Source organism: Triticum urartu, chromosome 5A (genome assembly GCF_056163025.1).
Source record: "Triticum urartu cultivar PI428250 chromosome 5A, HENAU_Tu73, whole genome shotgun sequence".
Classification (NCBI taxonomy): Eukaryota; Viridiplantae; Streptophyta; class Magnoliopsida; order Poales; family Poaceae; genus Triticum; species Triticum urartu.
Genome location: NC_141877.1, coordinates 38,570,549 through 38,593,605, shown reverse-complemented (window position 1 = coordinate 38,593,605; position 23,057 = coordinate 38,570,549). Strand labels below are relative to the sequence as shown.

General features: G+C 48.0%; 4 protein-coding genes and 1 pseudogene across 4 annotated transcripts in view; 3 read left to right on the top strand and 2 right to left on the bottom strand.

Annotated features, from left to right (window-relative positions):
- LOC147967812 (uncharacterized) overlaps nt 1–1,246 on the bottom strand; it is a 37,333-nt gene extending 36,087 nt beyond the window's left edge. The window contains exon 1 of the mRNA XM_087522557.1: nt 21–1,246. Coding sequence (XP_087378683.1) covers nt 21–774 — 754 coding nt within the window. The 5' untranslated portion in view covers nt 775–1,246. The remainder of the gene's footprint in view (nt 1–20) is intronic.
- The window catches only part of LOC125506693 (protein DETOXIFICATION 41-like), a 42,507-nt pseudogene extending 36,544 nt beyond the window's left edge, over nt 1–5,963 (top strand).
- A 5,106-nt stretch (nt 5,964–11,069) lies between these two features.
- Z-ISO (15-cis-zeta-carotene isomerase) lies at nt 11,070–14,919 on the top strand. The gene is made up of 4 exons (XM_048672212.2): nt 11,070–11,617; nt 13,653–13,799; nt 13,890–14,099; nt 14,241–14,919. Exons 1-4 carry the CDS (start codon nt 11,207–11,209, stop codon nt 14,574–14,576), a joined length of 1,104 nt encoding a protein of 367 aa, XP_048528169.1. The 5' UTR covers nt 11,070–11,206; the 3' UTR covers nt 14,577–14,919.
- A 1,604-nt stretch (nt 14,920–16,523) lies between these two features.
- On the top strand, nt 16,524–18,941 carry LOC125507719 (Transducin/WD40 repeat-like superfamily protein). The gene is made up of 3 exons (XM_048672211.2): nt 16,524–17,310; nt 18,056–18,347; nt 18,544–18,941. Coding segments are annotated over exons 1-3 (972 nt in total). The 5' UTR covers nt 16,524–16,632; the 3' UTR covers nt 18,546–18,941.
- A 271-nt stretch (nt 18,942–19,212) lies between these two features.
- On the bottom strand, nt 19,213–21,761 carry LOC125507718 (cytochrome P450 CYP72A616). Its single transcript, XM_087525396.1, has 4 exons — nt 21,006–21,761; nt 20,654–20,877; nt 20,278–20,522; nt 19,213–20,190 (listed from the first exon to the last, which is right to left on the bottom strand). The coding sequence occupies exons 1-4, from the start codon at nt 21,298–21,300 to the stop codon at nt 19,371–19,373; spliced, it is 1,584 nt and encodes a 527-aa protein (XP_087381522.1). The 5' UTR covers nt 21,301–21,761; the 3' UTR covers nt 19,213–19,370.
- Nucleotides 21,762–23,057: the final 1,296 nt, after the last annotated feature.

Sequence of the window (23,057 nt, the reverse complement as noted above, 5' to 3'; positions counted from 1 at the left end):
TTGGATAATATCCCAAGCACCTTTTTTCATGTTGCCAGCCGCAATAGGAGACCTCTCCATCTCACTTCCTGATATCTTATCATTTTTTTCCTCATGATCTTTTTCCACAGGTGATTCAGAATAAGTCATTTTATCAGTTGCATATTCCCTGGCCATAGATTCGAGCAAAAGCTCTGTATGATTCCCCTCATCACTTTCCCCTTCCTCCTCACTCTCAGCCACTGCAGATAATCTCTGCGACCCCTTATCATAGTTTTGAGAAGAAAAATTTCCCATCACAGATGCACTGGTTTCCCCTTGTCCATCAGAAGAGGCAGGATAGGAATTCATCCTGGCTTTCTTCGGAAAGGAAGGAGATACACTGCTATCCACAGTGACAGAGGTCTGATTTTTCTCTCCTCCCCCCGTCACAATTTTTTCAACCTCATAATAAAAATCATAGAACTGTTCTCCCAACATGCCCTCAGCGGTAGGGGGAATTTTTCTCACCTTCCTACAACCCAAGATAATTTTAACGTACTCAGGTTTATGCAGGGTAGATTCATCAATCTCAAGAGTGATGCCCACCAGTGCTCCTGCATATGCAGCATGTTCAGCACATCTCTTCTCTAAAGGAATATTACTAACTCTAACCCAAGCTTTTTCCATTTCCCCCTTAGCACCAACAGATGCAGACCAGGGTTTTAAATTGACCACCGCAGCCCCATCCTTCACAGGTAGGCGTTTCCCATAGCAACAGGCCCTCTCCACCTCACTAGCATTAGGAAATCTCATAACAAACTGATTATGGCCTATGGGACGAGCAGTACAACTCCATTTTTTCTTTCCGGGCTTATGAGCAAAGAACCCATTAAATTCAGATTCAATTTCTTTAGCTGTGGCACTCCCCTCCACAATAGTAATCACTACACTGTTCGTTTTCTCACTCTTCCTAGCAGCACACAGATCAGAGATATAGAAAAAACCCTACCCAGGAGATTGGAAACCACACATAAAAGGAATGCATTCCCATGGCCTCAGATTTTGACAAAGTTGCGCCATATGTCCTAGCTTATTGCATTTTTCACAGCGGATAGTAAGGCAGCGAGGAGCAAAATGACCTGGGAGATTGCAGTTGAGGCAGAGCTCGTCGTTGTCCTTGGCCGCTGGATCTGGAGTATCCACCGCAGCCGATGAAGCCGTCTGGGCCATCGACGTCGTCGTGTTCGCCCACGCCTTGGCATCTCCGCCCATCGCCCTTGCTGCAGCTTCCCATCGGTCGTCAGCACCTCCGCCAGATCTGGCTCCCCCAGATGGTGGCGGCGACGGATCTGGGCGCTGCACACCATGTGGCGAGAGGAAGTCGCCTGCGCCGTCTTGCGCCCCCGCCGAACCCACCGCGCGTCGAAGAATCGCGCCACCCGCCAGATCTGCCTCCTCCTCGATCCCCCATCGATGTGGATGAGGCACCGTGCCCACGCAAGCGAGTCCCCGCCACCTGAGCGAACGAGCGCTCATCGCCGCCCACCTTGCCTCGCCACCACCTGAAGGAATCTCGTGTAGGAGGAGAAGAGGAACGACAAACCCTAGATTTCTCCCATAGAGCCCGAAGAGCGGAGCGAGATGAGAATCGCAGCTCTCAATAATGGGGGTAGGTGGGGGTGGGGGATATGATGCATCTGCTCCCTCTCCGCACCCCGCGGCCCCTCCCTGATCTCTGGGCCCGCTATGGCGGTGAGACCGCCATGGATCCGCCTCTCCCGTGCTGCCAGATGTACCGCATCCAACCGCTGCATGGCTCCTCCCCTCCCCCACCGGCCTGCATGCCCGCACCTCGCGAGTCTCCGTGCATGGCGCACTATTCACCCTAGCTCGATGACACGGGAATGGAATTACCCGATCTGGCTCGATGCGCTTCCCCTCGTGTAGATATCGTGCATCCACCGTCACCCCCCGCGTGTCGACCAGTATCATCCAGAGCGCGCCGTGCCGGAGGACGATCTCGCCGGCGGCGGTGGTGAGAATGCGTGTCGCGACAAGGTCAGCAACGTATGTGACACGCTAGCGTGTCTCATGAGCCATTCGACGTGCTGTCGCGGCTGGCATTGTGGGAAGCCGGCAACCTGTGGCGCATCTCATGGGCGTCCATCCTCATCACACTCTTCAGCTTCACTCTTAGCCTCGTCACGCAGATGTTCGTTGGCCACCTTGGTGAGCTCGAGCTCGCCGGGGCCTCCATCACCAACATCGGCATCCAGGGCCTAGCCTACGACATCATGGTAACTAGCTGCGTTCGTTCTTGCACTATGTAGTATAGTCCTTTGTGCTGCTTAGAAACAACGTCTTCTCACTTTTATGCGGAATGCAGCTCGGCATGTCGACTGCAGTACAGACGGTGTGCGGCCAGGCCTACGGTGCGAGGAGGTACAGGGCGATGGGCGTTGTTTGCCAGAGAGCGCTCGTCCTCCAGTTCGTGACAGCCGTCGCCATCGCCTTCTTCTACTGGTACCAGTGGCGGAGCTTGGTGGGCGCCAACCTGGGCCATGGCCCCCCAGCTCATAAGAATTTTTTTGTATATAGCTTAGTATTGGGCCTGTTTGTCCCCTAAAAATCACCTCAAAACAATTACGTTTGCCCCTCCAACCCATGGCCCCCCCATGATTCCGTCTCAAGCTCCGCCACTGACTGGTACTCTGGCCCATTCCTGCGGCTCATTGGGCAGGCTGAGGACGTGGCTGTGGCGGGGCAGCTGTATGCTCGTGGGCTGGTGCCGCAGCTGCTCGCGTTTGCACTCTTCTGCCCGATGCAGAGGTTCCTGCAGGCTCAGAACATCGTCAACCCCGTGGCGTACATGGTGCTTGATGTGCTCGTCTTCCACATCCTCATCTCGTGGCTCGCTGTGTTCGTTCTCAGCTTTGGCCTTCTCGGCGCGGCTCTGACGCTGAGCTTCTCTTGGTGGGTGCTTGTGGCGTTGACATGGGCGTACATCATCTGGAGCCCGGCTTGTAAGGAGACGTGGACCGGGCTGTCCATGCTCGCTTTCAAAGGCCTCTGGGGATATGCCAAGCTCGCCTTCGCGTCGGCTGTTATGCTAGCGTGAGTAAATTTATCAGCCATTTCTAGTTAACTGTTTGGGTGTGAGTTGGGAGAGTTACCCTTCTCTTACCTGGGGATTCCAATCCATCATCGTAGGCTGACAAACAGAGAGTGGAAGTGTATCGAGGACCGATTTGAGAAGAAAATGAGTTGCTGGAAGGGTAAGCTCATGTCATACGTAGGCCGATTAATCCTGATTAATTCGGTGCTCACGAGTATGCCAATGTTTCTCCTATCGTTCTTTGAGGTCCCAGTTGGTGTTAGGAAGAGACCGGACTTCTATCGATCGCGTTTCTTTTGGCAGGGTGATGAGCTTAAAAGAAAATATCGGCTTGCCAAATGGGATATCATCTGTAGACCGAAAGACCAAGGGGGTCTAGGTATTGAGAATCTAGAAGTTAAGAATAAATGCCTTCTTAGCAAGTGGCTGTGGAAGCTCTCATCGGAGAATGATGCTATGTGGGCTCAAATCCTTCGCAGCAAGTACCTCCAGACAAAAACTTTGTCCCAGGTTACAGTCAGACCGACCGATTCACCTTTCTGGAAAGGCCTGATGAAAGTCAAACAGTCCTTGTTTAATAGGACGAAGTTTGTTATTGGAAACGACACGAGTACACGTTTCTGGGAGGATATTTGGCTCGGCGAGACACCCTTGGCCATCCAATATCCGTTTTTATACCGCATTGTTCAACGACGTGAGGTGTTCGTCGCATCGGTCTTTCAATCTACCCCCCTTAATATTCAGTTCTGACGAACGCTAGCGGGCAATCGTTGGGAAGAATGGCTCCGTCTAGTTAGGAGACTGATGGAGGTCCAGCTTTCACAACAACCCGATGAATTACGCTGGAAATTGACTAAGTCTGGAGTATTCACGGTTAAATCAATGTATATTGATGTTATTAATTCGAACTCCATTCCTACGTCCAAGCATATTTGGGATGTCAAAGTTCCTTTGAAAATAAAAGTGTTTATGTGGTTTGTCCATAAACAAGTTATTTTAACTAAGGACAACTTGATAAAGCGTAATTGGACAGGACCTACTAGGTGTAGTTTCTGCGATCGGGATGAGACTATCAAACACCTCTTTTTTGATTGCCCGTTGGCCAAGGTACTTTGGGATGGTCCACATTGCTTTTAATATCAATCCACCGAATTTTGTTAATGCGTTATTTGGGACATGGCTTAATGGGATTGAGCCTGACTTAGCGAGACATATTCGGGTTGGAGTTTGTGCTTTGCTGTGGACTATCTGTACTTGCAGAAATGATTTGGTTTTTAACAGAATATCATGTATACATTTTTTGCAGGTCATATTCCGAACTACGGCTCTGATCCGTTCATGGTCGCTACTCACCCAGACGGAGGCCAGGGAGCATTTGGTTACTGGGTCTTTCCGCTGGGAGATGGTAACTCGGGATATCTTCAACCGGTTTGGATGGCGGTCATGTAATAGGATAGGCAATTAGTTTCCCTATCTAGTTTTAGCCAGCCGGTTGTGGCGTCTTTTCTTGGCTAGTTGGTGTTTCTAGCCCTTATTGGCTTTGTGTGAGCTTTTTGTGCTTTTTTATTACTTTTGGAGACCTTTGAAACCATGTTGGCACTACTTTATTTGGTTAATAAGATGGCCGTATGCATCTTTCTGATGCAGAGGCCGGGGAATCCCCTTTTCAAAAAAAAAATTCTAGTTAACTGTTTGGTAGTTCTTGCTTGTTTATGTCTTGCATCGTTGTGTTCTTGCTCAGATTGGAGGTCTGGTGTACGTGCAAGGATTTGTGCTTCTGACTGGCTTCCTCCCCAACTCAGAGATTGCTCTTGATTCGCTCTCTATCTGGTACGCCACACCATGATTTAGCCCATGTTATAGTTACACACTGGTTGGAAGTTCTAATGTCTGATCGTATCTTCATATTCACACATAAGACATAACATGCATCGCTATCTCTTTGACTTGTTCCAGCATCAACTACTGGAACTGGGACTTCCAAATCATGCTTGGTTTAAGCTATGCGGCCAGGTCAGTGCAAACGACCGATACCTAGCAAGATGTAGACCAATTTCCGCTTGCTGATCAAACGTTTGCACACGCAGTATCCGTGTCGGCAACGAGCTTGGCGCTGGCCATCCAAAGGTGGCGAGGTTGTCGGTCCTGGTGGTCGTCACGGCGAGCATCGCCTTCAGCATTCTCGCCACGATCGTCGTCATGGCCCTCAGGTACCCGCTGAGCACCCTCTACACGAGTAGCACGACGGTGATTGAGGCCGTCATTGCACTGATGCCGTTGCTGGCCATCAGCATCTTCTTGAATGGGATCCAGCCAATCCTCTCAGGTACACGCGACGCTTGGCAGTAACACAACGTGCCTAGTTTGCACTGAACCAATTGACCTGAAATTTCTGCAGGAGTCGCCGTCGGGAGCGGGTGGCAAATCATAGTTGCCTATGTCAACGTTGGGGCTTACTACATCATCGGGCTGCCAATCGGATGCGTTCTGGGGTTCAAAACAAGCCTGGGAGCAGCTGTAAGTCAATTAGCTTCCCGCGCTAATTTCATCTTCAGTTAACCTCTATCTTGCAACATTTTGCCGGAGGTCTGATGATCATCTCTTTGTGGTAATTCAGGGGATCTGGCGGGGCTTGATCATAGGGGTGGCGGTGCAGACGGTGGCTCTGATCGTCATCACGGCCAGGACCAACTGAGACAGCGAGGTGAGCTCGCCCTTTTCCCATTCACGCGTGATCTCGGCTGAATCTTCTGCTCAGTTTCTGTTTGTCGTGATGCTCATGGAGACACGGCTATGTCATGTATGTGTGCAGGTGGAGAAGGCGATCCAGCGGCTGCGGCACACTGCCGCAGACGAGGGTGGCATGGTGGTTGACGGCGACGCCTAATGACCGGGCCCATGGATGTGTCTGGGGCTCTATTCAGTAAAAGTAATGCTACATGTACAAACAAGTTATAAGGTTTTATAAAGAGGGTTATTTGATTGGTCAATAGATGGGGAGGTGGCCCATCCCCCTGAAAATCAGGGGGGGGACAAGTTTATAATTGGTTAGTAGATGAAAAAAAATCCTAGTCAGTGTGTAATTGCGTGTAACTCTTTGTATGTTTAGCATTATTGATTGAGTAATGCTACACGTACAAATGGGTTACAAGGTTTTACAAAAAGAGTTAATTTGATTGGTCAATAGGTGGAGAGGCGGCCCACCCCTGAAAATCAGAGGGGGGACAAGTTTATGATTGGTTAGTAGATGAAGAAAATCCTAGTCAGCGTGTAATTGCATGTAACTCTTTGTATATCTAGTATTATTGGGCTCTATTTGGTGGCCCGTTGTTTGCTTTGCTAGGAGCACTCCCCATGAGGGAAGTAGTAGCTGGTGCCGAACTTTATTATCAAGAGGCTATGGTGCCTTTGGGTTTGTGCAATAAGTTGAAGTGAGATGATGGAAAGTTAAGCTTGGCTGCTGGACTAGAAATGGTTTGATTTCTTGAGCTCTTACGCTTTGAATTCTTTTTATAGAAGCTCTTACTCTTTGATGATGCCCCTAAATTAGTGTGGTCGAGGTGGGCCATGCTGGTCAGCGTGAGGTTGCGCCATGGGCCCGTTTGTCAACCCCAACAAATTATTATGGGTACATACATGATGCCTATTGCTTCAACGGCCTCCCGAGTTCAAAGCTAGGAAGCAATATACTGTAGATCAAAGCCTTCAAGCTTCTCGACCAGTTCAAAAATCCCATGTGTGTCCTAAAGCTACCAAAAGCTGGTCTTCAATAGTTTCCATTATGTTGCAGAAAATAAGAAAACGGTTAATTAACTGAACAAAAAATAGCACACCAGACTAGCATGTGTTCTATAGCTTCTGCAAAGAAACCTTAAATAAGGCACTTCCTACTCACATTTAACCATACAAGAAGAATTGATCAACGAAAGCACAACGTGAGCGGGTGAAGGAAATGAGAACGACAAACAAAAATGACAGTTAGATGTTACGGTTCGTGGAGGTGCCAAATGATGCTAGCATAAACAACATGGAGAGACAGGTTATCTTGGATACATCAAAAGTGGCAAGTTCATTGGTTACGCACTAGCCACTAGGCATACCATTCAACTGATTCCTGGACCAGGTTTGAATAGCATACATCGCAAAATGGCACAATTTGGCATCTTAATCAATCCACAGGTAAGTGACGTCTTCAGATACCGTGTGCTAGAAAACCCCATAACTTCACCATAAATTATTGAGGATTCATGTGCCAGAAAACCCATAACTTCACCAACCCATTTTATGCTTATAAAACAATTAGGTGTAGAGTTCTTAAAAAAGACTTCCCAACCCATTTTTTCTTATATTATTAGGATAAATAAAGAGCAGCATAAACATAGAGCTACCATTGATAATAAAATGTTGATTGTGCTCAGATATATAAGAGAAGTCCATAATCATCTCTCTAAAACTGAATTGTGTTTATCAAATGATGTCCAAACTGAAACAGAAAAGACATCCATTTCCGATGTTCAATCCATGTGTGTCCCAGTGAACCAAACTAGATGGATCGGATCAGAGCACCCCCCAGACCAAACCAAACTAGCTAGGGGAACATTAGAGCGCTGGAAAGCAAGGAAAAGAGGAAGTAAGGGTCGTCTTCTTACCACCGCCGTAGAACTTTTGATGTTGTAGTAGCCGACTTGGTGCTACTCGTGGTGAAGGGGCATGAGCTCGCCATCTCCATGGTCGTACGACATCTACAATATCTGATTTTCACTACCTCCGATGGTGCTGATGCTGGGCGGAGAAGAACCCCAAGCAGGCACGAGGCCGACCTTAGTGAGGCAGAGAATGGTGCTGATGTTGGTCCTGGATCCATCCACACGTGGCACGCCTCCTCTGCTGCTCGCAATAAAAGGAGTTATCAACTATATCAAATAACCATTTTTTTAGAAAATGTAGATAAACCAAGCTTCGGTTGAAACATAGCCAATTTGTTTTGAAGTAAATATGAGCTATAAACCAGTACCAGATTGGAAGGAAAATCAACTTTGCTATACCCATTAGAAGATTATATGTTAGAGTCAAGCCCACGGTTTCATTCACTCATCCCTTGAGACAACTAAATCCTCCGTATTCTTCTCTACAAATATAACAACCAGCACAAGTTTTTCATTTTCTGAAGCATATATAAAATATACTAGAGACAATAGGGGTGGGCATCTCATATTTTAAATGACTATAATAATGACCTTGCTTTTCTGGATGGAAAAGGTTGTCCATTTTAGATTGGCGATACAGACCTAAGAATCTTAGATATGGACGCAAACAACAATTCCAGTTTTTTCCTTGAACATCCTAACCGGTGATGTAAATGTATTTTTACATCAATTGGGTCACCCTAACGAAAAATTCTGACTACGCCACTGTCTCTAGCATATCTTCACTCAACGGCTTTAATACCAATAACCCACAGGGATATCAAGTCTGCTAATATACTTTTGGATGATACTCTAATAGCTAAGGCAACAGACTTTGGATCATCAAGGTACATTCCATTAGACAAATCAGGTTTAACAACAATGGCGCAAGGTACATTAGAATATTTGTATCATATGTACTTCTACACCAAGTGACTCATAGAGAAAAGTGATATTTACAACTTTGATGTTATGCTCATAGAATTGATGACTAAAAAGAAGTCGTTTTCCTATATGGATTCTGAAGGCGATGGCCTTGTGCACATTTTGCTACCATGTGTTGCTGAAGGCAATTTGTTATAGATATTAGATCCACGAGTTATTAACAAGGGTGGGGGGCAAAATTGAAGAAATTGCTGCAATTACAATAGCATGTATGGAATTAAGAGGGGAGGAACGCCCAACCATGAGACAAGTGGAATTGAGGCCGGAAGGAGCTCCAATTACATGTGGACCATGTTGCAGCAGTAGTGGAAGAATTTTATGGGAATGGCATTGTGATAAATTCTCAAGTAAATAGAGATGGAATAAGCCACCAAGAAGGCCTTACTAGGCATTATGGCATGGAAGAAGATTTCAAATTATCCATGGTGGTTGTGCTTACCTGTGAGCTAGCCACCGTTGGTTTCCGGCAATTTATGTGCATTCAGTTACATCGGTAAAGCTAAGTGGACAATGGCTAAGTTGTAAGGGCTTTGGTTGTGCTCGAATGCACCGATACGGATACGAGTATCAGTATCGGGCCAATACGGATACGTAAATTCGTCATTTTCAAAAAGTGTCAATATGGATACATTGTAGGTACTCAAAGCCATCTGGAGGAGATGAGAATGATAGATCTTCAGAGATCAGAGAAGAAAGAAGAGGAGATGAGCTTGGCTGGGCAGGAGAAATGGAGAACATAAGTGTCCATACATGGCTGTTGCGTGAGAGGGGACGTTGGTGAGTAGGAGGAGGAGCTCGTCGCCGGCTAGCCGCCACTGCTGCTAGCCCTGGGACCTGGGTGAGCAGCTGTTGGCAACACAACAGTCGCCTGGTGTGAGCATGGGAGGGAGGAAAGACGTTGTGAGGGAAAGGATGGGGCCATCAGGGCACTAGGGTTGCTGGTTGCTTCTTAACTGGGCTGAGCAGGCTCTTACCTGGGCTGGAAAAGTATCCAAAATGTACTGGCGAAGTATCCTTAGAGTATTGTAATTGTTTTAAATCATTTATTCTCGGATACGTATCGAGGGCGTATCGGAGGAGTATCGGTATCAGATACGGTATCCGATACGGATTCGCTGGTCGGCTGTAGTATCCGTGCATTCGAGAGTTGTGCACTGTGCGCGCCGGGGGCGGGGGGGGGGGGGGGGCATCTAAACACATAGCCCGGTGATGCAAATATATTATCTAACCCAAAATTCTGGCTATGCCACTGATTATGCTGACTACCATCGTCGGTCGTGTCGCATCGCTACAGACCAAAGGCGGTGGCCTTTGTCGGTCAGGGCAATCACCGTCGATGGACCACGCGGTGCATCCTCAATCTGTCTGTGAGGTGCGTACCTGACGCTGCACGAGCTGTCGGGGACAATGAGAATGTGAGTCGACGAGCTGTATAAGGAGGCCGTGCCCGAATTGATGGGGCCTGCACAAGCAATGGAGCATATGATTTAATTCGATACAACGTGATAAAGGGCTTTTTAAATTAGTGGTAGAGTAACCTCGTGCTAAGACGTAAGTCATTGGATCCGAATCTGATAGAGTACTTTTCCTATTAAATTGATTCACTTTTTTCTTTGTTTTTGGAAACTTTCTTTATATTTTTAGAGAATTTTACAACTTAGTGCGGGATGGATGCATTTTTGGTCTGAACACTAAATGAAGCACGAAATGGAAATTACAAAAAAAGAATTGACGCCATGGAGAAGTTGCGCGCGCTCTGCACCGGCGAGAAAGGCGTCACCAAGAGCAAGACGGCAACTACTCGCTTCAACCTCGCTTGGGGCCTTCTCGGCGCGGCTCTGACTCTAAGCTTCTTTTGGTGGGTGCTTGCGGCGTTGACCGGACTATCCATACTCGCTTTCACAGGCCTCTGAGAATATGCCAAGCTCGCCTTTATGTCAGCTCTGACTCTGATCTGGTTGTAATTTTTTTTTACCTCCAGTGTTCTACGTACTGCCGTGATTGTTGAATAGATTGAATTTTTTTTCGCAAAAAAACAAGTCCTTTTCACGCAATTTTTTCCTACATTTATGTAAAGATGTTGTTTATAAGACTCGAACGTGTGACCTCGTGGTCACAAGGAAACAACTTTACCACTGCTCCAAAGATCCCCTTCGTCTTAAGGATGAGGTTGTATTCCTGCAAAAAAAAATGACTCCTGACCATAACAAAAAACAGATTTTAAAAAAATATTTGAATTGTTTCTGAAAGTTGAAAGCATGGACACATTCAAGAGTTGGGAGTCCCCTGATATTTTGCCCGTCCGGACTGGACGCCGGCGCCACGCTCCAATACCGCATCCTCTGCTTCTCCTCCCACGGCCCTCCTCAAAGATGCCGCCACGGCTCTAGTCCAACCTCCCGCGCCCCACCGGCACCGCACCACCGCCCCATTCCACTCCCCACCACCGCCCCAACCCCCAAGCTCGGGCCTTTCCGCCGCCCCCACCGCCCCGCCGGCCATGGCCTCCCACCTCCGCCTCCACCTCGCCGCGCCGCCGCCCCCTGCCCTCCGCCACCAGCACCTCCCCCGCCTCCGCCTGCCCCGCCCGCCCAGACTGCCCCTCCTCGGCCTCCCGTCCCCGGCGGCGTCCTCCTCCCTGCCTCCCCGCGTCCTCTCCCCCGCCCCGGCCCGGGCGAGGGTCGGCGGCGCCGAGGCGGAGGACTCGGACGGCGAGGGGGATGCTGGTGGCCTCGTCGGGGAGGACTCGGCCGTGTTCCGGCTGGCCGACCAGCGGGTGGCCTCCTGGGCCTACTTCGCCGGGATACTCTCCGTGGTGCTCTACGGGCTCAACGTGCTCTGGATCGACCCCGCCACCGGGGTCGGCACCGGGTTCCTCGACGCCGTCGCCGCCCTCTCTGACAGCCCCGAGGTGCGTCTCCCCAGGAACCATTCCCTGCTACTCCCAGCCTGCCTATATTACATGGAGCAAATGATTCATTCACTCCGCTATGCTAAGTAATACTGTAGTACAGTAATACACTAACGATTACCTTGACCGATTGGGATGGTTTGGACACGTTCTTGCGTCGAGTGCTAGAATTTGTATGGGCTCGCACCGTGGTTTCTAAATTACTAGTAGAGCAACTAACATAAGTACCCCTTTGTTTTGAAAATTGGAACCCCTGTTTATTTAGTACGTATCGATGATCAAAATTACATCAGATAAAAGGAGGGGAACCAGCTCACTATAGGAAGGTTTTCCATCCACTAACAACTACTACCATACATTCTAGCCATCTTAGCAAGCTCGTCAGCAACTGAATTTTCCTCATAGTTCGCCTTGATTCCATATTTGACCATCTTGTTGCTCGCCTCCAAAGAGTGGCTTCGACTCCGAGGCTTCATCTTTGAGTGGCTTGACTTCAAAGCGGTCCGGCACAAGGTGCTGGGAGAATTTTCATGGAAATCCAAATGCCCTCAGGGCCGGCGACAAGCTTGTGCCGTGGCTGGAGAATGCTGCAAAAGTGCGACCGGGCTGATTGGTGAAAGGGTGCGCGCTCCCTGATCTCTTGGATGATATGACACATTTGGTGTCTTCGGAGCGGCTGCCACTTCAACAGAGCAAGGCAGGAGGTGAAGTCACGGGTTGATTTAATCCTGATGAAAACAGATGCCCCGAGGATTTTCCGCAACAAGCTCCGCCGCGTGATGTCTTTTGAGAAGCAGTAGGGTAGGAGTAATTTAGCTGTACAGTTTGTTTTGCGATCTTCTGCTTCTTCTTTTCTCTTTCCTGGCTGTTTCTGTTTTTTCCCTTTGTTTTCGGCCGTAAGTTTGACGTCACCTGGATGTTTTCTTCTAATACAAAATGATGCGCACTTAGGTGTGTATTCGGGAAAAGCATGAACCTTAGCATATGCAGGCCTTCGCTAGTTGACTTACCGTAGCAATTTTTAGTTCGATGTCACGTGACAGTTTAGATCATCAATGGTTTTCATTTTGACTAAAATCCAATTCTCGATAAATATCTCAGTGATGGCACGCCCTGCATTTTAACAATAACCAAGTAAAACATCTTTTGCTGGTTAATAAATGCACGCCTGGTATGAATTACACTTGCTTTGCTATATGTTTGAGAAAATCACACTTTATCCATATTTGTAAGACTAGTGTAAATCTAGTAAATGTATAGCTAACGAATCAAAATAAATAGTCTGTATGTGGTAATCCAAATTGATTTGTAATAACATGCTTCTGTTGGTATTTTTTCGCTGCATTGAGCAATTGTAGTGAAATACAGTACTTCTCAACATCAATCATATATGCTCTTTCTTTCCATGTTTACAAGGCCTATTAATCATGTCTGAATTCAAAATTGTTCAAGTTTGACCAAGTTCCTAGAAAAGATATCAACACCTGCGGTAATAGCATGCTTCTGTTGGTATTTTTTGGCTGCACTGAGCATTTGCAGTGAAATAATTTTCAACATCAATCATATATACTCCCTCTTTCCATGTTTACAAGGCCTATTGATCTTGTCTTAATTCAAAATTGTTCAACTTTGACCAAGTTCATAGAAAAGATATCAACACCTACGGTAACTAATAAAAATATATTTCATGATAGATCCAGTTATATTGATTTCATGTTGTACATGTTTGATATTTGTTTCTAGGAACTTGGTCAATCTTTAAAAGGTTTGACTTAAGACGAGATTAATAGGCCTGGTATAAATGGGAGGAGTGCTAAATTGCATTGCAATCATTTGTATGATCCGGTTCATTAGTCATTTCTTGCTAGTTTTCTTTATATTCACCTTTTACTGCTTGGGTTGTTTTTGTTATTGCTTTGATGGCATCATGATCCATAAAAATACATTTATACTCTACCAGCTATTTCTTAGCTTGGCAATTAATTGTAATCATGTAGCTAGATACATATCTTTACCATCTGTATCTCCGTTGCAGGTCGTTTTGTTGCTCCTTACCCTCATCTTTGCTTTAGTCCATAGTGGCATGGCAAGCTTACGTGAAACTGGTGAGAAAATAATAGGCGAGCGAGCTTACCGCGTGCTGTTTGCTGGAATATCACTACCTCTGGCGCTTAGCACTATTGTGAGTATTTTGTATTTTCTTTTTTTCTTTTTCTTTTGTTAGATGGTAAGCCTTCCTGTATCTTAGAAAGTTGTCCTATATAACTTGCAGGTCTACTTCATAAATCATCGTTACGGTGGTGTTCAGCTGTGGGATGTTAAAGGCGTCTCAGGCGTCCATGAGCTTGTTTGGCTGTCGAATTTTGTCTCATTCTTGTTTCTGTATCCATCTACTTTCAATCTTTTAGAAGTGGCAGCTGTGGACAAGCCAAAATTACACATGTGGGAAACTGGAATAATGCGCATCACGAGACATCCACAGGTAGTTTCCTCAAGGCCATGCTAGCTTATAAAGATATACTTATATGGGCCATGAAATCTTGTGCTAGGAGTTTGAAGCTCCTTTTCTGTATTGTGCATCATGTTAATACGTACTTTATCTAATCAACAGTTATCTTTTTAGTTTGTTGGGCAGGTAATCTGGTGCCTAGCTCACACGCTATGGATCGGCAACTCTGTTGCCGTCGCGGCCTCCGTCGGATTGATCGGCCACCATGCATTTGGCGTTTGGAACGGCGACAGGAGGCTGGCGTTGCGCTACGGCGAAGCCTTTGATGTCCTGAAGAAGAGGACCAGCGTCGTGCCGTTCGCTGCGATCGTTGATGGGCGGCAGAAACTACCTGATGATTATTACAAGGAGTTCATCCGGTTACCGTACATCACGATCGTGGCTCTGACCCTGGGCGCGTACTTTGCGCATCCGTTGATGCAGGCGGCCAGCTACCGGCTTCCCTGGTAACTAACGGTGAATGCAGGTTGATGATGTGTGTATGTCATTTTGTAGTGTTATGGAAACATGCCAACCAACAGAAACAAAAGAAATAGTGGTGCATTTGTAGTGTGTACGGTGCCCAATGAGCAGATGGATCAGCTTGCCGCACTTAGGATTGTAATACAACTACTGGCCTGTTTGTTCAGGCATTCATTTGTAAGTAAAAGAGGACTACACACCAAAAGAAATACTACTACTGATGCTGCAGTCTAAAGCTCAAGCCATGCTGCAGCTTGGGAAACATCTCATAAATTGTGCATGTACTCACTGGTTACCAAATCAACTGAAGTTCTATCTTTGCTCTGAGTCAGTTTTTCAAATGTATAGAAATACATATCAACACCTGGAACATCAAATTAGTTTCATTGCATACTTTATATAAAATATATCTTGTACTATGTATGTTTAATGTTGTAAATTTTGTCATATTTTTTTGATAAATTTGTTTTGAGGGAGGGAAAAAAAATTAGAACTTCAATTAATCTGGAATGGAGGGAGTAGAAGAACAAACAGTGCCGGCACACTGGACGTTGTTGGTACTGTTATCAGCACCCATTTGAGGGCATATACGATAATATTGTTGTATTTGTCTTCTAAAACGGAAACTTTGTTTTTGCCACTAGCTTTTACCCACTTTGCGTCTGCCACTAGATTTTTTATTTTTGCAAGAGAACTTCCAATTTATTCATCTTCAATCGTGGCAATACAACAAACACCAGAAATAACAAAAATTACATCCAGATAGATTCATAGACCACCTAGGGACGACTACAAGCACTGAAGTGAGCCAAAAGCTTGTCGCTATCATCGCCCCTCCCTCGCTAGAGCTATGCAAAACTTGTTGTAGTAGATAGTCGGGAAGTCGTCATGCTAATGCCCTACAGGATCAGCGCACCGGAAGAGCAACCACATGCATTGAAGAGTAGCATAGATTGAAAGAATTCAACCTAAAAATACAAGAACGTAGACGAACTACAACTAGATCCAAGCAAATCCATCAAGGACAGACACGTCGGAGACACACCTTCACACAGCCACCGACAATGCTAGATGCACCATGGAACGAGGGGATAGACCGGGAGAACCTTATCTCATTTTTAAGGAGCCGTCACCGTCTTGTCTTCCCGAGTAGGATACAAATTATAACAAAGCTCGAAGGAGCATCTAAAAATGGAGCCTTCCCGCTGGCAAGGGCCGGGATCCATCGCACTTTTGCCACCTTTAGCTTTTGACAATGTATCAAAAATGCCATTTTCGTAGCAAATGCAAGAAGAATCCTTTCACTTTTGTCACTCTTAGCTTTTGACAATGTATCACAATTGCCACTTTATTTTTTCCTTTTTTTTTTGCCACGGAATGATAATTGTGATGTATTGTCAAAATCTAAGAGTGGCAAAAGGGGAATTTCAAATTCTAAAGTAACATACACAAAGTGGACAAAAATTAGAGTGGCGAAAAACAAAGTTTTTTCCAAAACTTCTAAAATACCTTTTGTTTTTGGCCACATCCGCCCCACCAAATCATGGGCAGCCAAAATTTTGGCGGACGATTTGCCTGCGCAGTTGGCCATGGAGTTAGCGTGAAAACTGATGTTTATTTATTTATTCGGAAAAAAAATATAAGATGTTTTTGAAGTGTAAAACATCTTACATTTTCTTTTTTGTATATAGAGGTACAATTACTAAATCCCGTACTAAATCAGCGTCAATTAAATATAGGGCGGAGGGAGTATTATTTCTTAAAATCTGCTCTGTCACACACACATGAAAATCAACCAAAACACACAAATTCGCATAGTCCGAGTGGGGCCGGCCTGTCAGCGCCCGTACGTGGAGTTTCATCTCAGCCGTCCGTGCAACGCTCCTCGTGATTCGTGCAGCGATGGTGGCCATGTCCTGGCCCACAAGTCACCGCGAAACGACCAAACCCCAAACCCTTCTCCCCCTTCCTTCCCCAACCCTTCCGGCGGCGGCAGCGGCGGCGGCGCGTAGGCTCTCGCTCCCTCCCCTCCCCACCGTCTCCGATGGCCCTCGTCGCCGGCTCCTACGAGCGCTTCATCTGGGGCTTCTCCCTCAAGGCCCTGGCCGCCGCGCCCCCCTCCTCCGAGCCCCAGGCCCTCGCGCCGCTCTTCTCCTACCCGGCCCACGCGGGGCCCATCCGCTGCGTGGCGGCCGCGCCGCGGGCGGGGCTCGCGGCCTCCGGCGGCGCCGACGACTCCATCCGCCTCTACGACCTGCGCGCCGCCGCCGACCTCGGCCCGCTCCTCGACCCCTCCGCCGCCGTCTCCGCGCTCGCCTTCCACTCCATCGGCCCCGTGCCCCGCAACCTCCTCGCCGCCTCCGACGACGGCCTGCTCCACATCTACGACGCCGACGGCTTCGCGCTCCTCACCTCGCTCCGCGTCTTCCCGCGGGGCCGCGAGGCCGCCGACGCCCTCGCCGTGCACCCCTCGGGCCGGGTCGCGCTCGCCGTCGGCCGCGCCGGGGGCCTCTCCATGGTCAACCTCCTCCGCGGCCGCCGCAGCTTCACCTGCCGCCTCGAGCGCCCCGCCTCGGCCGTCGCGTACGCCCAGGACGCCGCCGGCGGTGACCGCTTCGTGATGGCCGCCGAGGAGAAGGTCACCGTGCATGACTCCGAGGACGCCAGGATCATCCATGAGATGCGCTGCGACAAGAGGATTCTCGCCTTAGCCCCATCAAAGGTATTTACTTTTGCTCCTGAATTCCTGATAAACCACCTACATAGTTGTTAATCATGTCATGATAATAGATTTCTCTTGGAAAAAGAACATGGTCATAAGAGTGCTTATATCGCTTGAATATTAGTAGTTTCTTACCTAGGATTTAAACGATTATGGCTCGTTAAGAGTGTACTGTGTAGGGCTTGGGAAGTTTTTGAAAACTGTTACCCTGTCAATGCAAATTTGTTACCCTGTCTGATGCAAATTTGACCTTTGGTCAGTCATATCACAGCCCATAAGACTCGTAGGTATAACTTAATGTTGTCGTCCATCTATCAGGACTCAGTTCTGTTTCCCCTTGTGAAGTCGGTGGATCTTCATATACTTACTGTCATAGCGCTTTAGCTTCACTTCCATTGCTTTTCTATTCTTTGTGCTATATAAATCTTTCTTCTAGAAATAGAAACACCACACGAATATGGGCGTATGCGTAATGTAACATTTTAGCTTCACTTCCGTTGCTTTTATATTCTTTTTGCTACAAATCTTTCTTCTAGAAGTAGAAACACCACACGAATATGGGCGTATGCTTAATGTCATAGCATTTTAGCTTCACTTCCATTGCTTTTATATTCTTTTTGCTACAAATCTTTCTTCTAGAAGTAGAAACACCACACAAATATGGGTGTATGCTTAATTTCATAGCATTTTAGCTTCACTTCCATTGCTTTTATATATTGCCCACTTCTTCATCATGTATGTGCAGAATGGAGCTCTTTACACCGGAGGAGAGGACCGTGGTATTACTGCTTGGGATCTGTCGAGCGGCAAGGTTTCATCGCGCATCGAGGGCGCTCATTCAACTCGTGTAAAAGGGATTGTCATTTTCGATAACCAGAACAACGGATCTGAATCGAGCACTTTAGTTGCCTCGGCTTCATCTGATGGCATCATAAGGATCTGGGATGTTCGGATGATTGGAAGCGAGAAGCCTACTCCATTGGCAGAGGCCAACACAAAAGCAAGGCTAACATGCCTTGCTGGGACATCATTGAAATGTAAGTCCATGGAAGCTTCATCTATACATACATAAAACAGAGCATATCATTGATTATTCTCAGAAAAATGAATCGTGATTGATGTTAAACCTGGTTTCATGAGTCATGTGTTGATACTTGAACAAAATGCCTTTTTTTTCATATGATCCTATTTGTCACTGGCATTTGTGTTCATTGGTGTCTCTTGATTCTGCAGGAGTTAATCAAGTGAGATGTTGAGTTTGAGTTAAACTATCGAAGAGAGGCTGGGCTACGAGTTTTGTGATGTTTAGTGTAGTCTATGTAGCGGGCTCTTACTGGTGATACGGACCGTGGAAACTCCAAGCTGGAAATCTTGAAGGCAGGCACTAGTTGGATGCATGGGAAATGTATGATATGAGAGCTAGTCATGGATTATACATCATCGTAGTTTGGCTTGAGGGCATGGACTGTTTAGATTAATGTCAAGGCGATTGCAAGATCCGGTTGTATCGATCACAAGTTTTCAGTGTGAACCATTTTGTTCTAATATTAAGCGTGCAGGTTGCCACAAATATGTAGCCCCCATGTATGAATTTCTACTCTCTTTTTTCCACCGTTCGATGATGTTCGCACCGACACCGAGTTTTCCAGTCATATACTGAATAATACTCGTACATGAACTGGTGTCTCACACTCAAACTGGAAACACTTGTCGACCTGATCATCACAAGAATGTTTTCAGTTGTGAAGATCTTTCTGTTCCTTTGGGGCAGGACATGTGGGTCGCCTGATGAATATTTAGCTTGAGATGCTCATGCTAATACCAAGGATCTTGATGATATCCTAATATAAACTACTACTCACTCCACTAGTACAAAAAACTAATGATACTGGGGGAGTAGTATGATGGATGAAAACAATCTATTTGAGGATCACCTCTGATAACAATCTCTTAAACAAAACCCACAGAAAACAAACAAATACATGTTGAGATTTATAACTAGCTCTCATTATCTCTCTTGGTTTACAATATGCTGAGATTTATTTTAAGACATGTTGCGGCTAGAGTTTCTTGAGCATGATGGGCGCGCCATGATCAGGCTGCAGGGTGGAGACCGGGAATGGGGCGTGCCTGTAGGACGGCGACAGCCCGAACTGGAAGCGCTGCAGTATCCTGCTCAGCGCCATCTTGGCCTCGATGAGCGCGAAGTTCTGGCCGACGCAGACCCGTGGGCCCCACCCGAACGGGAAGAACGCCGGCGACGACGAGCTCCCGGACGCCTTGGAGACGCCCTCGGCGAACCTCTCCGGCCTGAACTCGTCGGCGTCCTCTCCCCAGACGTCCGGGTCGTGGTGGAGGAACACGATGGGCAGCGAGAGGATCACCCCCGGCGGGTACCTGACGCCGCCCAGCTCCACCTCCGTGTACGTCTGCCGGTCGAACTGGATCACCGGCGGGTACAGCCTGAGCACCTCGTGCAGCACCATGGCCACCACCTTGAGCTGGTTTATGCCGTCCAGGTCCGGCTGGTCCTTGTCCCCGAAGACGCGCAGGACCTCCTCCCTCGCCCGGTCATGCCACTCGGGGTGCATGCTCAGCGCGACCAGCGTCCAGGTGAGAAGCACGGCGGTGGTGTCCATTCCGGCGAAGTAGAAGAGCTTGAGCTCCCCGATGATGTCGTCCATGGTCATGATGGGCTTGGTGCTCCCGGCTTCCTTGGTCTCCGCGGCGTTGCACTCCATCAGCACGCCCAGCAGGTCATCGTTGCTGGCGCTGCCTTCTCTCATGGCCATCTCCCTCTTGCCGATTATGCCTTTGAGCAGCGACTCGACCTCGCGCGCGTTCGCCTTCACCCGTCTGTTGAGCTGCATTGGTAAGAACCTACTCAAGGAAAAAAGAGCAATAATCACAAGCGGGTAATGTGCAAAAGTGACCAGAGAGAGACCAAGAGTCTAACGGGAGACTCACTTGAAACCTGGGAGGTATAGGGTGTTGAGCATCTTCACCACATTCTGGGCCTGCTCCGACTGTATCTGGAAAATCCTCCTCCCTTCGCTGAAGCTGCTGCCGAACGCCGCGCGGGAGATCACGTCGCCGGTGAGGTTCTGGAACTCCGGCCACACGTCAATCTCCTTGGCCTCATCGGATCCCACATGATCCTCCCACCTAGCTACCAGCTCATTGCAGCAGGCAACGAAAGCGGGCATCATTTTCTGCATCACAAGTTCACAACCAAAGGCAAATTGAACATTATTCAGACAAGCGAGCAAGCGGCGCCTTGGAGTTGCATGTTCTGACATGAAGAAGAAGAAACGATCGCGCGTGGTTTGGTTTTCGCGCTTGCCTTGAGTTTCTCAAGATGAAATGCGGGGTTGATGATCTTCCGGTGAGCGGCCCATTTCTCGCCGTCGTGGCTCACCAGCCCGTTGGCCAGCCGCCTGACGATGCCATTGCTGAACTTGCGCTTCCGGAAGTGCCCGGACTTGTTGGCTAGTATCTCCCGCACCAGTTTAGGATCGTTCACGATCACCCTCGGCGTCGGGCCGAACCAGGTCACGGAGATCTTCCCTGCAATTTTTTAGCTTTCTAGAGTTTCAGACACGCAAGTCTGAACAAGTGACCATCACAGCCATGTTCACTAATAACTTCTTTAATATGCAAAAAAAAAATTGTAATGATGGATTTAATTTATTTACCGTGCTCCTTGATCACGCTGTGGTACAGAGGGGCCACCCGCGCTGTGATATCGTGCGACGGCGGCAGCATGGGCTCCGACCGGGCCACGGCGACCAGCCGGGAAAACTCCTGCAGATCGCCGAACGGGAAGCGGTACGCCCTGCCGCCGAGGCCCTGAGCCCGGAGCGCTCGGCCCAGCCTCCGCGGGGTGACCCAGGCCAGCTCCAGCACCCTCCAGGCCCACCACAGAGCCACGAGCGCCGCAAGCGAGAGCAACAAGCTCCATTGTTGCGACAGCACAGCTCCGATCGCCATGGCTGATCCGAGCTCTGAAGCCTAGCTCACAGTTTGGTGTTGGGCATGGAATGCAAGAGGTGAGTGCTAGGAGGGAAGCTATGCTATGCAGAGAGGGAAGCCACTTATATATAATAAGCAGCAAACTCCTATGGATGTTATGATACTGTTTTGATGGAGTAACCAAAGCTGAATGGTGTTGATTTTGCTGACAAGCTTCTGCCATCAGTGCGTACGTATGTATCTAGTTGTCGGTGCAGGGAAACAAGGAGAAAGAAACAGAATGAAGAGTTTTGCAGCACTGAATGGAGGCAGTTATTTACCTTGGAGGAGGTCCTAATTACCATCCTCCGCAGTCCTGGACCGTACCTGGCTAGGGACTCGAGGGTGATCAGCTTCTGCTCAGCATGGTGTGACTGCAATTGTGTAATGGTTGGCTGGTGAAGTGTAAGGGAATAGATGGACACAGGGTTCGATCTACACTCTCTGTTGCAGTAGCAGGTTACAGTTCATCGGTACACGAATGGAGGAAGCACTCTCGAGAGGAGCCGAGGAGGAAGAAAGGTAAAAGGGGAAGTTGGCGTTGACTTGAACGACGTGGGGGGGGGGGGGGGGGGGGTAGCTGTGGGCGATGGCGGCCGAGTTGAAGGAGATGCTGAAGTAGTCATTGAAGCTGTCGACAGAGCCTTGCACGAAGCCGGCAACAACAGCGACGACACCCCACCTTCCTTGGAAATGTCCTTGATTGTAGCAGGAAGAGGACACCATACCACCCATGCCCGGTGCGCTCATGCTGATTACCATTGCCATTAGAATCTGCGACAGTTGAATATCAGAAGTCTGCCTTGTGACCCTCCCAGGATCGCATGACTTATGCACATCACCGGTAGGGTATTCGGTCGAAACGGCAACTGGAGCACTGGGAAGATCACATGAGTAATACCACCGTGGACACCCCTCGATTGTAGCTTGTATGTCTTCACGCCTGCAGGCATCCACATCAGGTTCAGGGAATGGCCAGTGCTGCTCACCCAACAGAGAAATAGAGTTGTCCAGCTTGCGATAAACAATAAGTGAGCGTAGAGCGACAAGCTTGCTGCATTATGAGCACCAATAGCTCGAATGCGCTCTCAATCCCATAGCTATTCTGCAGTTGCTGAGAAAGTAAGCGTGTCAGTGCACCTGCTGGTGTACTGAAAGCCGCCCACCCGAGACTGGCCAGTAACATTATCATCAGACACTTCTTTAGTTCCAGGAGCCCATAGCCTCTCAAACCGAACAAAGAAACGCCAATGACTATAGTTCCCAGAGGCACTGACTGCACATGAATTCAGATATGCAATGCACGTCTCCAACTCAATCAGTATCAACAAACTTCCCTCTGGTTTGGAGCCCAAAGCATGGACAATTGTTGCTCTTAAATTCTTTGCACTCCACTGTACTAGGCTGCCCTGCCCTCTTGTGAACAGTACGAATAAGATCTCCGATGGAATGCGCAAATAATTGAACCACCACCACGTACCTTGCAGGAGAACATGCTCCTGAGTACTGACATTGTCGTGATCCGCAGTGTCTCTGGCCTTTTTTTTAGGCTTAGGAAAACTACCTGCAGCAGCATGTTCAGAAAACTTCCAATGCCCCTGATCAAGAACAGTTGTAAACTGATGCTCAATAGGTTCCCATGAACAAACAACATTAACGGTGATAGTCACCAGTAAAGCAAAATTGTCAATAGTAGAATAGTATTCATCCGGAAGCTCACACTTGGGTAATTCTGG

What these genes read in the sequence shown, in the direction of transcription:
- LOC125507718 (XM_087525396.1), bottom strand. Translation starts at nt 21,300, where the DNA reads ATGGCGATCGGAGCTGTGCTGTCGCAACAATGGAGCTTGTTGCTCTCG. An exon ending in CAGCGTGATCAAGGAGCACG is followed by an intron (nt 20,878 to 21,005) that starts GTAAATAAATTA and finishes AAAAAATTGCAG; the next exon opens with GGAAGATCTCCGTGACCTGG. An exon ending in CTATACCTCCCAGGTTTCAA is followed by an intron (nt 20,191 to 20,277) that starts GTGAGTCTCCCG and finishes TTCCTTGAGTAG; the next exon opens with GTTCTTACCAATGCAGCTCA.
- LOC125507719 (XM_048672211.2), top strand. Translation starts at nt 16,633, where the DNA reads ATGGCCCTCGTCGCCGGCTCCTACGAGCGCTTCATCTGGGGCTTCTCC. An exon ending in TCGCCTTAGCCCCATCAAAG is followed by an intron (nt 17,311 to 18,055) that starts GTATTTACTTTT and finishes ATGTATGTGCAG; the next exon opens with AATGGAGCTCTTTACACCGG.
- Z-ISO (XM_048672212.2), top strand. Translation starts at nt 11,207, where the DNA reads ATGGCCTCCCACCTCCGCCTCCACCTCGCCGCGCCGCCGCCCCCTGCC. An exon ending in CCCTCTCTGACAGCCCCGAG is followed by an intron (nt 11,618 to 13,652) that starts GTGCGTCTCCCC and finishes TCTCCGTTGCAG; the next exon opens with GTCGTTTTGTTGCTCCTTAC. An exon ending in CTCTGGCGCTTAGCACTATT is followed by an intron (nt 13,800 to 13,889) that starts GTGAGTATTTTG and finishes TATAACTTGCAG; the next exon opens with GTCTACTTCATAAATCATCG.